The sequence below is a fragment of the Atta cephalotes genome, assembly GCF_000143395.1.
Source record: "Atta cephalotes unplaced genomic scaffold scaffold00027, whole genome shotgun sequence".
Taxonomy (NCBI): domain Eukaryota; kingdom Metazoa; phylum Arthropoda; class Insecta; order Hymenoptera; family Formicidae; genus Atta; species Atta cephalotes.
Genome location: NW_012130091.1, coordinates 296,137 through 317,208, shown reverse-complemented (window position 1 = coordinate 317,208; position 21,072 = coordinate 296,137). Strand labels below are relative to the sequence as shown.

Genomic DNA, 21,072 nt, shown 5'->3' with positions numbered 1-21,072 from the left:
TAACTTTAACTTTAACTTTACTTACTTTACTTTACGTTTATTACGTTTATTATTACGTTTATTACTTTATTACTTACTTACTTACTTACTACTACTACTCTCTCTCTCTCTCTCTCTCTCTCTCTCTCTCTCTCTCTCTCTCTCTCTCTCTCTCTCTCTCTCTCTCTTTCCTCCCCCTCCCTTTCTTCCTCCCCTCCCCCCCTCCTCTCTCTCTGTATTTAGCAGAATTTTGCAATTGTTGAAAATTTTCTTCGCGCTAATTAAATTATATTTTAAGATCTAGAGGGATGGTCTTATATTTCAGCAGACGTTCATAAAATTTTATTGAACGCACCCGTTAGTATATGTACATATAAATTCAGTTTTATACTTTACATTTGAAAATGCGCGTTTGCAACAGAGCGAGAATGAGACAAAATCAGAAATGCATCGAAACACGCGTGCATTTTCAAATGTGAAGTGTAAAACTGAGACTATGTTCAAAAATTTACTGCCAGCTGAAAATGTATAATGTACGTAACGTAAACTATAGATTTTTAGTATTGGGGCTCTATTCTCAAAACATATTGCATACGAAAAATTAGGGATGTACTATAGTATTTGTAACATCATCATAGCATTTCCATAATTTTTCGTAGGCGATACTTTTCAAGAATAGGGGCTCTGGTAATAAATTTTAATATTCTTAGAATACCAAAATCGGGGGGTCGATTGTGTATCTTCAAATGAGGTGAAATTTACAAAAAAAGTCATCAAATTAACTAGAGTATTCGTAATTTAATTGGTCAATATCTAGTAATCTTTGCTCACTTTTGTAATTTTCACTTCCTTTCAAAATCCATAATGGATGGCATAAAGGATGGCCCTCTGGCCATCCCTCCATTCTTTCTTGTGATTAACGTGCCCACACAATATAACAGTACCAATCGAGAATGCACATACATTCATATCACCGATTGAGAGCAAAAACATATTTCGGACACGCACGCCATTTTTAGAGCATAGCCAGACTTTGGTTTCTAGAGACTCTAGTAAATTTTGGAACACAACCTAGGCTATGTTCAAAAACTTCCTCTCCGAAGATTCTACTCTACATGCTATAGTATAGGTGTAGTATATATTTCGTAAAATTTTCTTCGAAAAAGAAGTTTTGGAACGTAATCCTGAAGTACAAAACTGAAATTGTACATATAACAATGGGTGCGTTTAGTAGAACGCAACCGTGTTGTTTTACGAGGGCAAGTCAATAAGTTTTTAGAAAAACATAGTAAAACACATTTTTTTGATCGATTCATTTTTATTTCTCAACATAATCTCCTTTCAGTTCGATACACTTGATCCAACGATTCTCCAATTTTTTCAAGCCGTCCGAATAATATGATTTGTCCAAGCCGTCAAAATAAGTCTGTTTCGGCGCTGCTCTCTGGTGGTGAATCTCTTTTCTCCGAACCATTTCTTCAGATTTGGAAACAGGAAATAATCGTAGGGGGCTAAATCTGGCGAATGCTGGATGGAGAAGAATTCGTTGAATTTGGCCATCGGTGCCAGGCACATGTGAACCCGTGCATTGTCTTGATGAAAGAGCACTTTCTTCTTCGTCAAATGAGGACGTTTTTTCTTTAAAATGTTGTTAAAACGATTTAATAAGGCTGTAGTAATCGCCATTGATCGTTTGCTTCGACGGAAAATAATCGATATGAATTATACCGCGTACATCCCAAAAAACTGTGGCCATTACCTTTCCGCTTATCTTTCAATTTTACGATTTTCGCCTTCTTCGGAGCTGGTTCACTCGATGAAATCCATTATTTTGACTGTTCCTTTGTCTCGAATATGAAGTAATGAATCCATATTTCCTCAGTAATGAATCGAAAAGCGAAACGCAGAAATTCATTTGGATTACGTTGAAACATCTCCAAACATTTGTTCTGAAATCATCAGTCTCGCTTATGGTCCACAGTGAGCAAACGCATCCATCTTACCAATAGCTTTTTCAATTGTTCTTGCAAAATTGAAATCACTGTACCATGTGATATGCCTATTGTCTTAACAAGCTCGCGCACTTTCACTCGTCGATCAGTCAAAATAATATCGTAGACTTTATCGATGATTTCTGGCGCAACAGCCTCAATTGTACCCGAGGTCCAATGAGGATCAGGTGCATCACATGTGGATGTACGATCACATTTAAATTCATTTACCCAATTGCATACAATCGCAAACGCAGATATGCTATGAACATTATTCAACTCAGCTTTGATTTCTTTCGGCGTTAAATCTTTCAGATATATAGATGTTTAATCACTGCACGAATACATTGCACGATACTTAATTGATATTCAACTAAAAATGATATTCAACTAAGCGCGGAAAATGTCGAATCTGTTATCAATCTTACTCGATGTGTAACATGAAAAACGTACAGCGCTTCATAGGACTTGTGAGTTACTTTCGAAAATTTATTCCAAAGTCCTCGATTATTAGCGAAACCGCTGTACGAATTGATTAAAAAAGATATCGTGTTCAAGTTCGGCGAAAGAAGATAAAGCCTTCGAAGCGCGCCTATCTAATCATTCGATATTATTAATCTACTGTCCTATCGCGAAAACAGAATTGCATTATGATGCGAGTGCGAATGGATTTGGCGCTATCCTATTACGATAGCAGGATGGAGAAGATCCGACCAATATCAGCCATCGAACCCGGCGGAATCTAAATATTCCAGCTTCGAGTTGGAATGTCTAGCTGCTATATATGCGATTAAGAGATTCCATTTCCACGTTTATTTCTCGGGCATTCATTTCAAAATTGTCACAGATTGCGACAGCTTTCGCCTTATCTTTAGCAGACAAAATATTAATATTATCCGAGAATCGCGCGTTGGGTAATGTTCCTACAACAGTATGATTACGAAGTAATACATCGACCGGGTAAGCATGTAGACGCGCCGATGTAACTGAGCCGATGTAACAGTATCTTATGATAGTATTAGAAGAAAATATTTTTGAACAAGTGTTATCTATAATATAAAACAAACTCAAGATACAGAGATCTGTAAAATCCGCGATCGAAAAGGAAGGAATTTTGAAAAAGAGCGAAAAAGATAAACTGTATGAGCTTAGAGATGGCCTCGTATATCGAAAAATCAATAAAAACAAGTTGTTATTTTATGCCAGAGGTAATAGAAACAACATCATGCGTACGTGACAACATTGGACATGCAGGAGCGAGCAAAGTAATCGTGAATACAAAGATTTTTGATTACAAAGATCTTTGGTTTCTCAAGTGAAAATGAAAAGTTACATAAAGAATTGTCTTAAATGCATTGAATATTCCCTATTGAGTGGATGACCAGAAAGGTATTTACACAGTATTCCGAAGCGGAAGCTACCATTTCAAACCTGTCACATAGATCATTACGGACCTTTGGAAAAAACGAGTCGAGGTTATAAGTTTGTCTTATCTGTTGTAGACGCATTCATCAAATGTCTGCGTTTATATCCCTGTAAAACTACGAATTCTAATGAAGCTATAAAATATTTAAAGGAATATTTCCGAAATTACAGTAAGCCATGACAAATTGTAAGCGATCGAGGTAGCGCATTCACATCGAGTGAATTCAAGAATTTCTTAAAGAAAGAATATGTTGATCATATTCTGATAGCCACGGTACTCCGCATGCTAATGGACAAGTTGAAAGACTAAATCGAGTCTTAAGCCTAGCAAAATTAAGTGATTCTCCCAATAAATAGGACCAAATAATTAGTCAAGCCGAATTTGCAATTAATAATACTGTTTACAGATCTACTAGGAATATTCCTAGCAAATGTTATATTGATTAGATCAATTAGGAAAGATAGACGATCTTTTACGTTTAAGCTTAGATAGTCAGGCAAAAGATCGAAATCTGGTCGAACTGCGAGAAGCAGCGTCATGTAAAATGATAGAGAATCAAATAGCAAACGAGAAAATGTACAATAAATCTCGGAAAATCACGACGACATACTAAATTGGCGATTATGTGGACATAATCAACGTAGACACCATCGTTGATGCGAATAAAAAGCTAATCTCGAAATATAAAGGTCTCTATGTTGTAAGTAAAGTATTAAGTGCAGACCGATACGTTATAACCGATATTTCTTGGATTCCAGATTACACAAACTGTATAACGTATGGTATGGTATCCGCAGACCGGATGAAAACATGGATACGCGATCAAATCAATTAGAATTAAGATCAGTGATTTAGTAAGATAAGATTAGTTCTAAGCTGTGTTCTATATTATAATGTGAAATATATCACTAATATAATTTCTGTTAATTTCATAAACCTTAAAAGCATACGTGACGGTCAGCGCGTCAGGATAGACGAGTTATAGGATTTTTAGTTTATTTAGTTTATTTAGAGCCTATACTCTACGCGGGTCCTGATTCCCACACGGCTATGTAGCGCAGCCAATAGGAAAACCCCGTACATTAATACACACAATTCACGAATCGCGAGTGTCCTGCGAGGCATTCTGCAGGAATAGGCGCCGACGAGAGAGTCTAATGTAGACAACCTATGGAAAAGATACTGAGTAAATACGGTTGCTTAAGGAAATCATGACATTCCTAATTTTCCATAAAATCAATATATCCTATATATACCTTCCTGTGTATTTTGAACTACGAGTTTACTAAACATAATTCGAATAGCTTCTTTTTTCAGTAGGCTTGCTGTTCCAATCTTCGATTCAGTCCACATTTCTGCATTAAAATGTACCTGAAATAATATACAACATACATTATTTAATAACTTATTTATATTAAAAAATTACAAAAGCAAATTCTTACTAACCTCACATAACACTGAATTATTAATAGACGGAGTCCAGTGTTTCAGCCCAAATTTTTCGTCTTTTTGGATCTCGAGGAAAATGATACTTAAAATCCTTTTTCGCAGAATTTATGCACTAATCTACACAGCCAGACATTATAGCTCTGTGTTTACAAACAAATAGATTAAGTTATAATGACTACACAAGAAATTCACGTTCTTATTTCATTGAAAGAATATAATTCCACTGCAATCCATTCGCTACTCACCTCTGCTTTTTCTCAATTTGAATGACTCGCCAAATAAAATGACCAGTAAACGAACAACTCATCTCTGACACACAGGAAACTCGCTCGAAACAATGTAAATGGCTATGTAAAGAGTATACATTGTATGTATGTATGTCAGTTACTAAAAGGTTGCAACATTTTTTTTAATTTGAGATTTTCAGAACGCGCAAAAATTTTGATAGAGGGATCACCTCGGAATGCCTATAGTCAACGGTTATGATGAGTTATGGTAATCGTCAAAGTGATGCAGAATTGTCTTGTACACAGTGAATTGAAAAAAATGTATTTGTGCATAGCGGAAGATTTTTAACATATCCTTCGAATAAAATATATCGTGATAAATAATAATAAAGTAAACGCTAAATTTGTTTTATAAATTTATTTATATTTTCAAAAATAACATGTTTATTATTATTAAAAATTCAAAAATTAAAAAAATAAAATAACATAATATTATTATTTAACTCAATAATAATACACAAATTTTACACACAATAATAATACACAAATTCGCTTTCACAACAAATTCAACGATCGATCACTTTTCCGAGACCGATCACTTCGTCGGGATCAATTTTAGCGAGCCTGTCATATCAAGGCAAATGGAAAAATTTTACGCAATCTTTTGCCTATGCATGTGTCGCCGATGTCATGAGTTATCAGAAGCAATTTTCTTATATTTCTAAGGGAACAGGAGAATCGATTAAGTTCTATCTAAATTACGTATTAATATAATCATTTATTTCTTAATATTGTATTTGCTGATACTTTATATTTTAATTATGTATTTTTAATTTATAGTAATATTTTAATTAAGTTATATATTTCTACCTGCAACGTCGATGAGTAATAAGAGCAATGGATCTTGTTCTTTACTGTCGCAAATGAATAAACAATAAATGTTCTAAATAATAAAAAATAAACAATAAATACTATTAACATATTAACTATTAATTATTGACAAATAAACAATAAGTAATACAAATGTTGCTGAAATATTCTATATTGTTCGGAATAATATTAGTATCGTGTGACACTTCCATGATTCTCTATTATTCCATTTAATCTTTGAGGCACTGATGCAGCTAAATTTTGGAATAACGCGGACCTTGTCGAAAATCCTTCCATATATTGATGATATGTTTTGCCAATGCCTCGCGGTTATGTCAAAATTGAAGGTTCCATTCCTGAACAATAATACCCCAAAGATTTTCAATCACATTCATATCTGGAGATTTGGCTGGCCAATTCAATGTCTCAAGGTTGTCAACCAATCCTGAACCACTCTCGCCCGGTGAATTATTCTGAACAAAAGGAATACGAGGTATACTAGAAAACGTCTCCCGAATATATGGCATCATCATATGAGATAAAATGTGAACGTATTTCTCGCCGTTCATGTGTAGTGTGATACGAATCAATGGCTCAAGACCATGTGAGGATATACAGCCCCAAAATGCCAATGTGATGCGATCATTTTGTTCGCGGAAACAAACATTCTTTTCCGAATATCTAGTTCCTTTCATTCACTAGTCGCACGCCCAGATTCATCCGTCGAAAGTATCTTTTCATCCGAAAAGATAGTATTCCATCTACTCTTGCTCTTACTAAATGTTCTAAGGCAAAGGCCTTACTCTTTGTGGCATTCTGTTAATTTCTCACATGAGCAGATATATGATGATATCCTTGTTTCCATCACCTATGCCGCATAGTTGCTGTGCAATAATTTAAATCGACTTGCGCTACTGCTAAGTAGAATCCGAGCTCTTGCACTAAGTTTAATAATTATTGATCTTTCTCAGCAGTAATAATTGAATTAAATTCAATTATTTTTGTTTCATTGTTTTGAATATTTATTGTCATCTAATTTGTTAATCAAATTTGTCATCAAATAAGTCATTTATCATCAATTATAAATAACATAAAAATGCCTGACCCTATTCCACAGCATATTAGAGGTAAAATATTGGCGTATGCAAATACTGGATTAACATATACAGACATTTCAAAATTATGTAATGTTAAGATATCCTTTAATGTGTTTGTGTGATATTGTATCTAGCATAAATTTTAAAAAATATATTTGATATATTGCAAAAGAGCATAATATACAGATTAGTCCGACAATTCGAACCATATAAATTCTTGGCTGATACTAGAGCGTCCAAGACGAATAACGCAGCAATTATTAAACTTACATTTCAGTTCAAGAGTCAGGATTTTGTTCAGTTATTATTATTGAGTTAAATACTATTATTGAGTTAAATAAATATTATGTTATAATATTTACTTATACTTTTAATTTTTGAATATTTAATAATAATAAACATGTTATTTTTATAAATAACATATTATTTATAAAATACAAATAAATTTATAATTTAATATTATTAAAACGAATTTAGCATTTACTTCATTATTACGATATATTTTATGCTATCCGAAGAGTATCTTAAGAATTTTCCGCTGCGCATAAATACATTTTTTTCATTTCACTGTGAGCAATTCTGCGCATCACTTTGATGTTATCATAACCCATCATAACTGCTGACTATAGGCGTTCAGAGATGGTGGTGAGCTCTGTCAGAATTTTTGCGCGTTCTGAAAACCATCGAATTAAAAAGTATTGCAAGCCTTTTAAGCCGGTATTCATAGTCGATTCTTATTTTAAAACTATCTTAAGTAATGTCTTAAGACACTAGCAGCCTTCTGATTGGTTTGTGACTTCTTAAGATCATACTTAAGATCTTGAATATAAGATCTGACTATGAATATCCGTCTTAGTAACTGATTGTACAATCATGGGCAGAAAGATAGCAATACTTTTTTTTTCAATGATTTTTGGAATAAAAATTTTCAGAATGCGATTCGCCATTTATCGATGCAAGTGACGAGCGATTTTATGATAGCTGTCTAAGGTCTAATTGCACCAACATTACTTTGATTTTAAGCAAGACTTAAGCGGTATCCATTTGGTGAAGTCAAGAAACGTATCTTATGTGCCGCGAAAAAAAATCATTTGGATATCGTAAGATCAGCATAAGTTTAAAAGAGTAAATCAATTAGATGAATTTATTTTATAAATTTATTAAAATAAGATAACATGTAATGAAATTATAATCCCAGACAGCATATGATATCATATTAAGATTCAATATTCATTTTTTATAGTAATTTTTATAGTAATAGTTTATTATTATAAAAATTATTTTTTTCAAAATTCATATCTCATGACTGTGTTGATAAAAAAATTTGGAAAAAATCATGGCAACTTCTTGCGACGAGTACTATAATATATTAAAATTTCAGCCAAATTAAAAATCCAAAAGTTCACAGGAAAAGGCACACTTGGAATGGAATGCCCCATACATATATGTATGTGAGTATATACTGCATATATACATGCATACATGACATAGATTAGAGACATCACTATGATAATGCAGATATTGCACTGAGAGAAAAGTATATCGTATTTATGACTATAATTGCATGATAAAATAATTATGGTTAGGAGCATCAGTTTTATTGTTATTAGTGCTATAATGTTAGTAACAATAACCTTACATATAGTATATATATTATAGTTCTATCAAACCGGACAAAAATTGTACTATAAATTATGATAATTTAAAATATTAATATAGCAAAATATGAAAATACGTATGATAAGTAAAATAATCATTTTTATATGATAATTGCAATCATAATAATAATGAATATAACCATTTTTTTTCAACATTCGCTTACTATATACATGTGGTAACAATAACTAAAAAATATAACTTCAAAAATGGAAAAACCATTCATTTTCAAATAGTGTGTGTGATTATATTAATAGCACACACACTATTTTACACTGAACTTCTAAAACTATAAATTTACTATTTATATTATAAAAACTAAAAAGAAAATAATTGTAAAAGTAATTATTTGCACTAAATGTTTGGCAATACTATAGTAATAATATATTTGACTACATTTACATACATAATAATTTTACATAATAATTTCCTTAAAAAAAAAACTGTAAGAATAAGAATTATATGATAGTCAAAGCTCGTATCATATCTTTGCTCGTCACACTTATGCTCAAAAAATAAAACATGCAACACTCAGATCGCAGCGAGATTAAGGATAATTTTCTAATTAAATTAATAAATACCAGCGTATTATTTTGCTTCCATGTAATCTCCTCAAATATTAATAATATTAAATGGTCAGCAGAGGCATGAAAATGATTACAATAGAAAATATAAGTAACGTTGGCAGTAACTCGATCACAAGCGTGCAAGCGTAGCTCAACGTAAATGTATTAGACTACTATTTTAGAAATCGTTCAAATCTCCTCAATGCGATGCGTTTTTCAATAATTTAAGTTAGTAGTTAATAAGATAGAATATAGGTATGCAAAATAGAAAATAATAAATAGAATTGGAAAAATCAAAAGTAAATAATAAAAAAGTGATTTTTTTCGTTAAAATATAACTCTGTAATCTTTTTGTTACATAAAAGGGATTGTTTGATCACAATTATCAATTATTGAAAGTACAAATTAGTTCGGTCCGTTTTTTTGTTTTTTTCAAAAATGCATTTATTTCAAAACAAAATAAATGAACAGATCAATTAATTAAGTATTGTTCATCGCTGCCTACTACTTTTTCCCATCTCTTAGGCAATTTTCGAATTCTGCGAAAGAAGTGAACCGATGACTTGTTGCATCCTTCGGAACAACCAATAATCAGAAGAAGCAATGTCCGGAGAATACAGCGGGTGCCATAACATCCCATTTGTAAAACATCCCATTTGAGTGTTTCCAAATATTTTTTTAGCGACTTTAGCGACATGAGGCCGAGCGTTGTCATGAAGAAGAATAACTTTATCATATCTTTGCTCGTATTCTGGCCGTTTTTCTCACGATGGCTCAAACGAACCAATTGTAGCCGATACTGATCGCTCATAATGGAATCGCCAGGTTTCAGCAGCTCATAATAAACAAGACTCTTTTGGTCCTACTAAATACAGAGCATGATCTTCGAACTATAAATGTTCGGCCGTGATGTTGATGTTGAAGTCGATGACAACGATTGATGGGCTTAGCATAGTTTTTTCTTCTTGGCATTGTCGTAGAATATCCATTTCTCATCTTCAGTCACAATCCGATTCAAAAAAACCTTTTCTCTGTTGTCTTTGAATCAGCTGTTCGCAAGTGAAAAATCGCCTTTCAACGTCTCTCGGTTTCAGTTCATAAGACATCTAATTTCCTTGTTTTTGAATCATTCCCATAGCTCTCAATCGTACAGAAACGCCTTGTTGAGTTACTCCCAATGATTCTGCAAGCTCCTTTGACTCTGATTTTCTTCGAGTAATGCCTCTAATTTTTTGTCTTCGAATTTTTTTGGCTGTCCAGAGTGAGGCTTGTCTTCAACGCTGAAATCTCCATCTTTGAAACGTCAAAATCATTCCCTACATGGTTTATCAGTTGGAGCAGTGTCACCATAAACTTCGACAAGCATTCGATGGCACTTCAGCCGCACTTTTCTTCCAATTAAAGCAGAAAATCAAATCCTCCGCAAATGCTGCTTAGTTAACACAAAATTCGATATTTCAAACACAGTAAAAATCAAGGTATGAAACTCAAAGTGATGTAAACTGAATATTATTAGCAGTTTAACCTCTTTGAAACCGCCAAAATCAGCTGTCACTATGAACCATTCACAACAGCTGGAGCCATCTTTAGGGGAACGGACCGAACTAATTTATACTCCCAATATTTCGTTTAAAACTATTAATAATATGTTTATCATATGATTAATAATTTAATTTTGCTTTCCAATTTCTAAATCTTGGTAGTAATGATGTATGATTCTACGTACTTTTAATCATTTTTTTCTCTCAGTGTGTAGAGACGTACTGGAGATATAGTGAAGACATACATGTCAGAATAATTACGATATCACTAGAAGCTCCCTGCGAAAGTTTATGGAATGAGAAATTGTGAACATAGTAGATTCTAAAGAAATACTCTGTACCCAGACACGTTTCAAATATCTTGATAACGAATTCAATATATGTTTACGATATCGTTGTCAAAACGTAAATAGCTATCTGGAATACGTAATAAAATTATATATATATTAATAATTTTTTAAATTGTAATTGCAAAATGTAACTGTTTGTGATCCTGATTACAGAATAGCATTTTCATCTTCAGGACATTTTTGCGGATAAAGATGACTACTTGGCAGTGTTTCATCCTGATTTGCAACTTATTATAAATTTTCCTATTTTAAAATGCGCATGTATAAATCTATCTCAGACGTATTTATACTTAAATTATATGTTAATATAATAATTATAATTTTTCTAGTTTAAATTTTATATTAATCAATAATATTTTTATATTATTATAATTATTATATTAGTATTATAATTATTATTATAATTATTAGTATTATAATTATTATTATAATTATTATATTAGTATATTTAAATATAAATTAAATATAAATTAAATATAAATATATATTTAAATATAAATACACTTGAGATAGATTTATTCGCGAGCATTTTAAAATAGGAAGATATATGACATGGCTGCAAATCAGGATAAAACTCAACTGAGTAGTTATCCATATTATATTTTTTGGATAATATAGATAACTGAATAGTTATCTATATTATCCATATTATCCACAAAATATCCTGAAAATGAAAATGCTATTCTGTATTTAGAATCCCGATTAAAAACAGTTTGCATGAAAAATTATTATATAATATATAATTTTATTACATATTATAATTTATTATTTGTAATCTTATTTAATTATTAATGTTAAACTTGCGTAAAGGATGCAAATAAATTTATAAAACCAATCTAATTGGTTTATTCTTTTAAACTTATGCTAATCTTGCGATATCTAATTGCCAATTGATATTTTTTCGCGGCGCGCAAGATACATTTCTTAACTCTAGTATTCATGGGTTCAACGTACCCTGCGATTTTTTACATTGCTGCAACTTTTTTATAATTGAAGACTCGAATTGAGGCTGAAAAAAAACTTTAACTGTCCATAGATATGATAAGCCTGCAAAAGTATTTTTTGTTTGCGTTATTTTCGATATGAGATTGCACTAAAGAGGGTATTTTGGATCCACATGTAACTTGTAAGTTTACGTTCCTTCTTAATTTTTTATTAAATATACTTTTACTTTACGAATTTCGGATAATATAAAAAATGGATAATGTAAAAGTAAGTACACGAAAATGTAAAACTAAAAAAAATTATATTTTAATATAATAAATAATAGAAATTTTAGAATTTCTGTAAGTCTTCGGAGATCGCTCGACCGGGGCGGATTGATTGCTTTAGAGTGTTGCATCATCTCCTAAACTAAATCCTAAATAAATTTAATTATACATACTATAATAATATTTATACATGTACAATCCTTTATCTTTATTTATATTATTACTCTTTTATTGTATATTGTTCAAATAATAAAATTTTATTTATTAATTGTAAATTTATGTAGATTCTTCAAAAATATCGATTTTCGATAGTTCAAATAATTATACTTTTTTGAGTGATTCAATCGGACTATTTTTTTTATTAGTCCAAAAAATCAACTAAAAAAACAGACTTTACTTGAATATTAAATTTAAAAATTTGAAAATTTTTTTATTCAAATTATTTTTTGCGAATTTTTCCGAATAAAATTTCTTTGAAGCATTGAAATTAATGATAAAAATTTTCACTTTTCACTTTTCATCCTAGGGATAAAGTTTTATGATTGATACTTAGAGATATAGCGTGATAAAGTTACAGCGTTTCACAAACCCTAGTATTAACGGAAAGATAACCAAAAAATAACAATATGTACTAGAATTAACTTCATCATGTTACTTCTACTTGGTATGACTTTGATAGCTATCATAACCGCTCGTCACATGCATGGATAGATGATGAATTGCACTCTGAAAATGTTTGGGTATGCCAAAAATCATAGAAAAAAAAGTGTCACTATCTTTCTGCCTTATACACTAATAGTACAAATGGGCACGCAACTTCCGCTTTTGTTTCAATTTGGCGGACCAATCACCGATCGTTACCCTGATGACCGTACTCTTATTATAGGTACTCTAGTTTGGTCTCCTTCTTTTTATTCCGTGATTGTGATGGGCGCGTACGCACGGAAGGGTTGGCAATCTTTATATCTTCTGACAGTTCTGGCATCTTCGTGGCTACGTTATGCTATACTTGTCATGCTCACATTACGATGTATTTACATTGTAATTTGTAAAGCGTTACAATGTAAAGATGAATCACTTTGTGTCTGACAGTATGAAACGCGCGGTAATATCTAATCTACATTCTTTTCGTTTTAACTGTTTTTAATATAAATGATAATGTTTTTACTTTTGTCCTCATGTGTTAATATTAATTCTAGGTTATTCTAGGTTACTTTGTTTATGTTAAGTAATATTAACATATGCGATTGCATTGACGATGTTCATATTATAAAATGAATACTGTTTCAACAAATTAATATCCGATCGTACATATTGTAAAATTTATGAATCACAGAGCATGCACTCTTTTAACTTCTATTTTCTTGATTTTCAGATGCCTGAGGAAAATCATGAAAGCAAACGAGTCTTTGTCAAGCAAGAGAACTTTGGACATAATGCTCCTTCATATGCTAATTATTCGTCATCGTCGTCGTCGTCGTCAATATCCTCCACTAATGCTCAACCTTTGCCTGGGCAACCACCTCTACCTCCTATGTCACTATCATCTAGTAGAATTCCACCTCCATCTCATGTATTCGAATCAGTGCCTTCTCAAGTAACTCCCATTCAAGCATGGGTACATCCTACGTGGCAATGGATAGCATCGCAAACATCTATGCCACCTCCAACTCCACGTGAAGTTACTAATACAATTCAGAGAGAAATGTCATTGAGAGGTAATTATATACGTCACGAAAGATTTGCTCACAATAGAAGCAACATGTATGTCCAGAGAAATAATTTTCATCGTAAAAAAAGGCCTGTACGTTTTGGACTATCACAAGGTCAATTTGATCAAAATACATATCTCGGATTACAATGGCAAAGAAATGTTTATACTGCAGCAGCAAACGATGGTATAAGAAACCACATGACTGTTCCTCTATCTTCCCATTCTATATCTCCCATTCCTTCAGGAATTATAAATAATATGACGAGGCATGACAAGGAGATGGAGGATCAAGATGTAAAAATTGTATTAATGAACATATTTTTAATTATGCACATGCTTGTTACAAATATAGCTGATATTATTAAATTTTTCAGGAAAAGATAATAAAGAAGAATAAACAAAGAAAGCCAATGTCTCAAAGCTATCCTAGTAAGCCATGGAATAGAGAGGATGCAGAGAGAGCACTGATGATTGAAAACGAATATAATATGAAGAATAAAGTTAATGCGCAGAGCTTAATAATTAAGTTTCCCGATCCGGACTTAAATAAGGACATTGTTAAATTATTTCATCCTGGTATTCGAGATATACATTTTCAAAATCCTAGTGGTCCAAGATATTGCTTCATTCATATGGCAAAGAATGTGAATATTGATGAAGCTATGAGAGAATTAGAAAAAATCAAATTTGGTACAGGATACTTAAAAGTTGAAAAAAAAGCTGTAAGAAACGAGGATGTCCGAAATACGAAGCCCGAAGACATAAATCCTTACAATTTATATATAGGAAATTTATCTACGTTCATTAAGGCAAATGAAATAAAAAGCAAATTTCCAAAAGCACGAGTTGATGTATCAAGAGCACGGAAATTAAAGAACACACAGTGAGTATGAATACCTTATATAAAAATATATAATTCATATAGAGAGAACTATATATAATATTTATATAATTGATATAGAGTAATTATATATAATCTTCAATATTATACATTATGCTTGTTATATTTACATTTTGTTGTAGATTTGCTTTTATGAGATATAATAGCGTAGATGATGCGATAGCAGATTACAAAAAAGCATATGGTTTAATGTGGGATACAAGGAGTATTATTGTTAAATTTCGTCGAAAAGAAGGCAATTCTTATCTTCCTGAAGAACTTAAACTTGATGTTAAAAAAATTAAAGAAGAGTCAAATAATATTACACAAGTGAAAAGGGAACAGAATATGAATCATATTGAATTTAAATCTAATGTTAACAAGTCAAAAGATGAAGAAAATAACATTAGTCAAGAGGATAAAGTCAATCATGATAAATCATCAGCAAATCAAGATACAAATAATATGGAAGCACAGTTACAAGACAATTCCATTAAAGCACAAAATAAATCAATCTCGCAAATTGAGGAAAATACGAACTCTCATTCCTCTTTGGTACCAACTTCAATCACTATCAATCATAAGACAATACAAGAACAACAATTCTGGGTAATAGATATAAAGTCAATATCAATATTATTATGTTATATTAATAATATTATGTTATATATTGTAATTATGAATTTGAAACAAATATCACTTAAAAACAGGATGTTTTTGAAAATCATGAAAATCTGCAGTTTTCAGAGCATTTCTCTTTCGCTCTGAAAAATTAGATTTTTTAAAATGGAATTTTATTGATACTCAGAAATTTTTGGAATTTTACTTTTAAATTTAAATCAGATCTCTTTTTGAAAACATTGTTTCTGTCATCATTTTTTCTTAAGAATATAAGATGTCAATTCATTAGCAATAAGCATGGTACACATTTTCTCATACATTTAAGATCTACAATTGCATAAACGTAAATGTATAGGAATAGTAAGGAATAGTAAAGCAGTAAATGTACAATATATTAAGAAGGATATTATAACAAACTATATGTGAAAGTTGTTCATAACATTCTGTTTTTATTGAGCAATATATTTTTATAGATTATTTATTTTATTTGATATTACTTTTATTGGTATAAACCGCCCGGACGGGCAGTGCGTGTGCGTGCGTGCGTGCATGTTTTTATTTTAAAAGTCAAAGTGTGACAGGTGAGAATAGAAAACATATACAGTAGAAGGGAATACTTATTGATATTATAGTAAAGCCAGTGATACAAGATGTTTGTTTTCTTGCTGGATTGCTAGCTAGAATAAATTCTGGTCACTGTATTAGCTACTGACACTGTCGGTATTACAACCAATACGATGGCAAGATTCTAATCCAGTTAGGAATCAAGCAGAAAAATAAGCATCACTATACCGCAAGCTTAAACTTTCCCTATATTTATCCCACAGATTTCATAGCTTCAATTGTAGCAAACGATAGATAATGTGATTGTGAAATTCCTGTTTTTTAATTTTACAATTTGTAGTTTGTTTACGTTACTTGCATTTCAATTTATTTTGAAGTTTCATTAAAATATTTTCTAATTTTACTTGAATTTTGAATAAGAATACCTGGAAAATTTGGGGATAAGAGAATTTCTCAGAGAATTCTCAGAGAATTTTTTTCAAGATTTCGGAAAACTCTGAACTATTGGAATACATTTCGATATATTTAATTAGACAAAACGAATGTTTTACACAATTTACATATTTTACGATCATCCTGAAGATTAATACTTCTATCTTTGTAAATATGTAAATATCACAGGCTTCTTCTGAAATATCTTCAACATCGGAAAATTCATTATCATGTCCAACACAAACTAATGCCACCGAGGAAACGACGATGCTTACACAAATCAAAGAAGAACCCATAGATTATGATGAAATAGACATGTGTAATATGCAGTCAGACGATAACGATAATAATGACGACGACGACGACGACGACGACGATGACGACGACGACGACAACGACGACGTCGACGACGACGACGACGACGACGACGACGACGACGACGACGACGACGATACGACGACGACGACGACGAACGACGACGACGTACGACGACGACGACGACGACGACGACGACGACGACGACGACGACGACGACGACGACGACGACGACGACGACGTCGACGATGATGACGACGTTGACAATGACGACAATAATGATGACGACGGTGATGATGATAACGACGACAATGATGAAGATATCGAAGAAAACAATGAAGCTAAAGATGTTGACGATGATGGAAACGTAATATTTATAACAAAGACATCAGAAATAGTACAAGATAACAAAGAAGAACCAATGGATGTAAGTGTAGCACATAATTATGTTAAATATCCTTTATATTCATTTAAAATCTTTCAATGTTTTACTGAAGACGCACGCGGAAATTCATATCTCATATCTTTTATTTTAGCATCTTGATCAAATGTTCACTGAATTGGAGAATATGACGAGCGATATTGGCTTCTTAAAAAATTGAATAAATTATCGTTTTAACATATACTATCATGCGTTAGTAAAGGATTTTTTAAATAAAATGTAAGAGCCATGCCACACAAAAAACTTAAACAATAAAACGTAAGCAGTAAGGAAATCAAAATGTTGGATTTGTTGCTGCTTATGAGTTTTATGTGATTGGTCAATTCACTTACTGTTTACATTTTACTTAAGTTTTTTTAATATGCCTAATTTTTCGTATGTAATGCATATAAATCAGTAGTTGTGTAATATAAATAAATAAGACTGCATGTGTAAGTACAATGTATAAGCGATTATAGTAGAATAAACTATAAGCTTGTTTTTTGTTGCTGTACTGGATTGCACTGAAATTCTCTTTCGCCAAATTTCAAATATACATAATTTTACTTCAAGTAGAACAAATGTATGCTAGTTCAGCTACAAAGAATATTCATCACGTTTAAGTAATTTGTAATTATTTTTTTCAATAAGTTTCAATAATATTATGTGCATACATACGTAATTTTTTATCATTAAAGTTATTATTTTGTGTATTTTTTATAGTCAACTGTTCATGGATCATTTAATCCTTTTTTAATATAACAAAGAAAGAGTAAATTTACCGAGTAAATTAAAAAAATATTTTGTAATTACGAAAATTTATAAATTGATATCAATTATAATGGATAGATTGCTATTATGAAAATAAAATGAGTGCATATGTAGAGGAAAGCCCCCTATTATGAGATAGGCGCCTAATATGAGATAGTGGTATTTTTGCTAAACTAATAAACGTTATTTATTGGTTCCATTATGAATTTATTGCTTTTGGATTAAAAACAATTTAGTAGAAAATTCATGATTAAATCATGCCTGTAGTCGTAAAAAAAAGATTTTAGAATTTGGATGTCTTCAAATTTCATTAAGATGAGCCTTTAAATTTTTTATTATTTAATAAATAAATATATTTGGCAATAAATTCTTCATGTAGTGATAGAGTAAGATCGTACTAAAAGAAAAATACGAGATATATTGAATTGGTTAACACCCCTATTCATTTCCTTATTTTAAGGGTGGAGATAAGGGATTCCTCAATTCTCTAAAGCCTCCTGGTTCATAAGCGGATCTCGAGTCTCTCTTCTTATCTAAATAAAAAAAATCCTAAATCTAAAGATAAGTAACATTCAAATTATGTTCCATTAAGAACTATCATTAATTCGAATCAACAATTTGATTCATCATCAAATTGATAACTTTAACGTCGATCCTAAATCAAATTGACGTCATTTTTCACTGCGATAACTCTTATGTGCTCTTTATGTTTAGTGAAATTTTTACTTCAGTAATTCTGTTACATAACATAATTTTGAGCAATTCAAATTAAAATTATAAGAATATATCTCATTTCACATATAATTTCAATATCTATCTAGCTGCCGTGTGCTAGGAAAATTCACAATAACGTTTATAAAAGAATTTGAATTATCAAATTATAAATGGCGCGATGTTATTGAAACGAATGAGACTATAACAATGTAATAATGATCAGGAGACACAGTAGTGTCTCAGCGCTAAGACAACCATATTTCTTTACGTAAAACTGCGAGTTCCGGGGGACCGAGATTATTGAATCTCAATAATAGCTGAACTGATCAAGTTCTATGCACGCTCAATCGATAGCTTCCACTCGAATTGTACTTTTGTTTTTTTTTCTATAATTTCCGCTCTATGAGCAGAGATATTGCGACGCAAAGTTCTAATATAAAACTTTTTGAGATATGTTGTTATCATGATCATATTGTTCCTGTTTATCGTCCAGCCTGAATGTTAAACATTTGGCGCGAAAGTGCACTAGTGCATTGAACGCAAGAAGTGTTAGCGATTTTTTTTTTAAATGGCAATCGAACGTAGTTATTTTCTGCATTTTGCAGAAATATAACATCTTTAATATAACATAATTAAATAAATTAATAAAAGAAGATCGGATGGAAATGAAATTATACACTCGTATTTGTTAATTAAGCTAAAAAATGATAATGAAAAAACGATTTAATCATAATCTCTATTTGTTTGCAACTTAATAAATAAAAGGAAACGAAATTACAATATTTGTTATCAACTACATGTCAATAATAACTTTGAACGTTATAATAAGCTTTCTGGAATTAGTGTGGGTCTGACGTACTTGTTTCTTTGATTTACATTTCTTTTACATTTTTTTTTCAGAAATGTTCCTTTAAATTTACCGATTATTAATATTGAAAAGAGATGGGAATACATAAAAAATTTTACAAAACTGCCGAAAAAAGAGTTCGTTGGTGCCATTAAAATCATATTGTCATTCATTCACTTCATAATTTATGAACAATTACGAATGAAAAAGTCAATTACGTAGAAGCTATCTGTAAATGAGCCAACACAAAAAGTACGTAAATGATTATTATTCATTACAATGATAAAATCGAAATAGTGCACAATAGAAAAATTCGCAATAGTATAAGAAATGCGCATATGTTTCGACCGTAGATTTGGGTTCTCTTCAGTACCCACACAGCATGTAATATTGATACATTACTTTAAATATGTGAAGTGACACTACAGTCTGAATGTAAAGATGTTGAACTATTATATACAGGATGCGTCATCAAAATCCGAACAAATTTAAATTTTCCGCTATATTGTGCCTCCGCCAGATGTTATTGACGTTCGAGAAAACTTGATGCTTCTAGTAAACAGTTATATTCTCAAAATGGCCGCGATATTGAAACCAAGTACGGAGTATAATCGAAGAGCCACGATTATCGAAGGTCTTTGCGCTAGACGTTGCGCTGGACGCAGCAATGAAAATAATTCGATTCTTTGGATCAACCGTTTATGATGTTGTGGCAAAATACACGGCTTTAGAACAGTTCAACAAAGGTATATCAGCGAGGAAGAGTAACTCTCAAAAGAACGTACCACGAAGACTCCCGCAGTTATTGAAAGGGCTCAAGCGCTGATTTCGGATGACTCAAGGCAATCGTTGCGAAAATTGTCGGTGTAAGCGAGCTAACAATACGTTGAATTGCTGATCTTCGATAGAAATCGTGCACATTAAAGATACAACAAATGCTCTCTGAGGCCAGGGCAAGCCGAGTTGCTCGCCTCGGCTCCCATTCTGGCCTTCCAACAACCAGATTTAAATCCTTTGGATTATTACGTGAAGTGTAATTGAAAGGGTCACAAATAAGTCATTTCAATGTGATGTCATTAAGGATGTCATTATTGAGGCAGTATTTGTCAGCAGGACAGCGCTACATTACAGTGCGTGCGAACACTTCAGACTGAGGTCGTCATTCGGGGATTTATCGAATAATTGTGCTCCCGGGATCCTCAAGTACCATGTAAAAGGATTTTTTGTAATATTTAATTCTTCATTAAAAATTTGTTTAAAGAAATTGTTTGATTTGTCCGGATTTTGGTGCACCCTGTATGTTATTAGGTGTACAACTTTGCTTCCGCCGTTTTTTTCCGAAATTCGAGGCTTTATTGTAAAAAACTGGTTATACATTTATGATTCAAAGTATTGTCCATCGCTGGCCACTACTTTCTCCCATCTTTCGG

General features: G+C 31.7%; 1 protein-coding gene across 1 annotated transcript; it reads left to right on the top strand.

Moving 5' to 3' along the window:
- The first annotated feature begins 13,432 nt into the window (after positions 1 to 13,432).
- LOC105620574 (protein PFC0760c-like) lies at positions 13,433 to 17,491 on the top strand. The gene is made up of 7 exons (XM_012202067.1): positions 13,433 to 13,468; positions 13,739 to 14,380; positions 14,452 to 14,960; positions 15,101 to 15,600; positions 16,786 to 17,055; positions 17,234 to 17,316; positions 17,426 to 17,491. Exons 1-7 carry the CDS (start codon positions 13,433 to 13,435, stop codon positions 17,489 to 17,491), a joined length of 2,106 nt encoding a protein of 701 aa, XP_012057457.1.
- Positions 17,492 to 21,072: the final 3,581 nt, after the last annotated feature.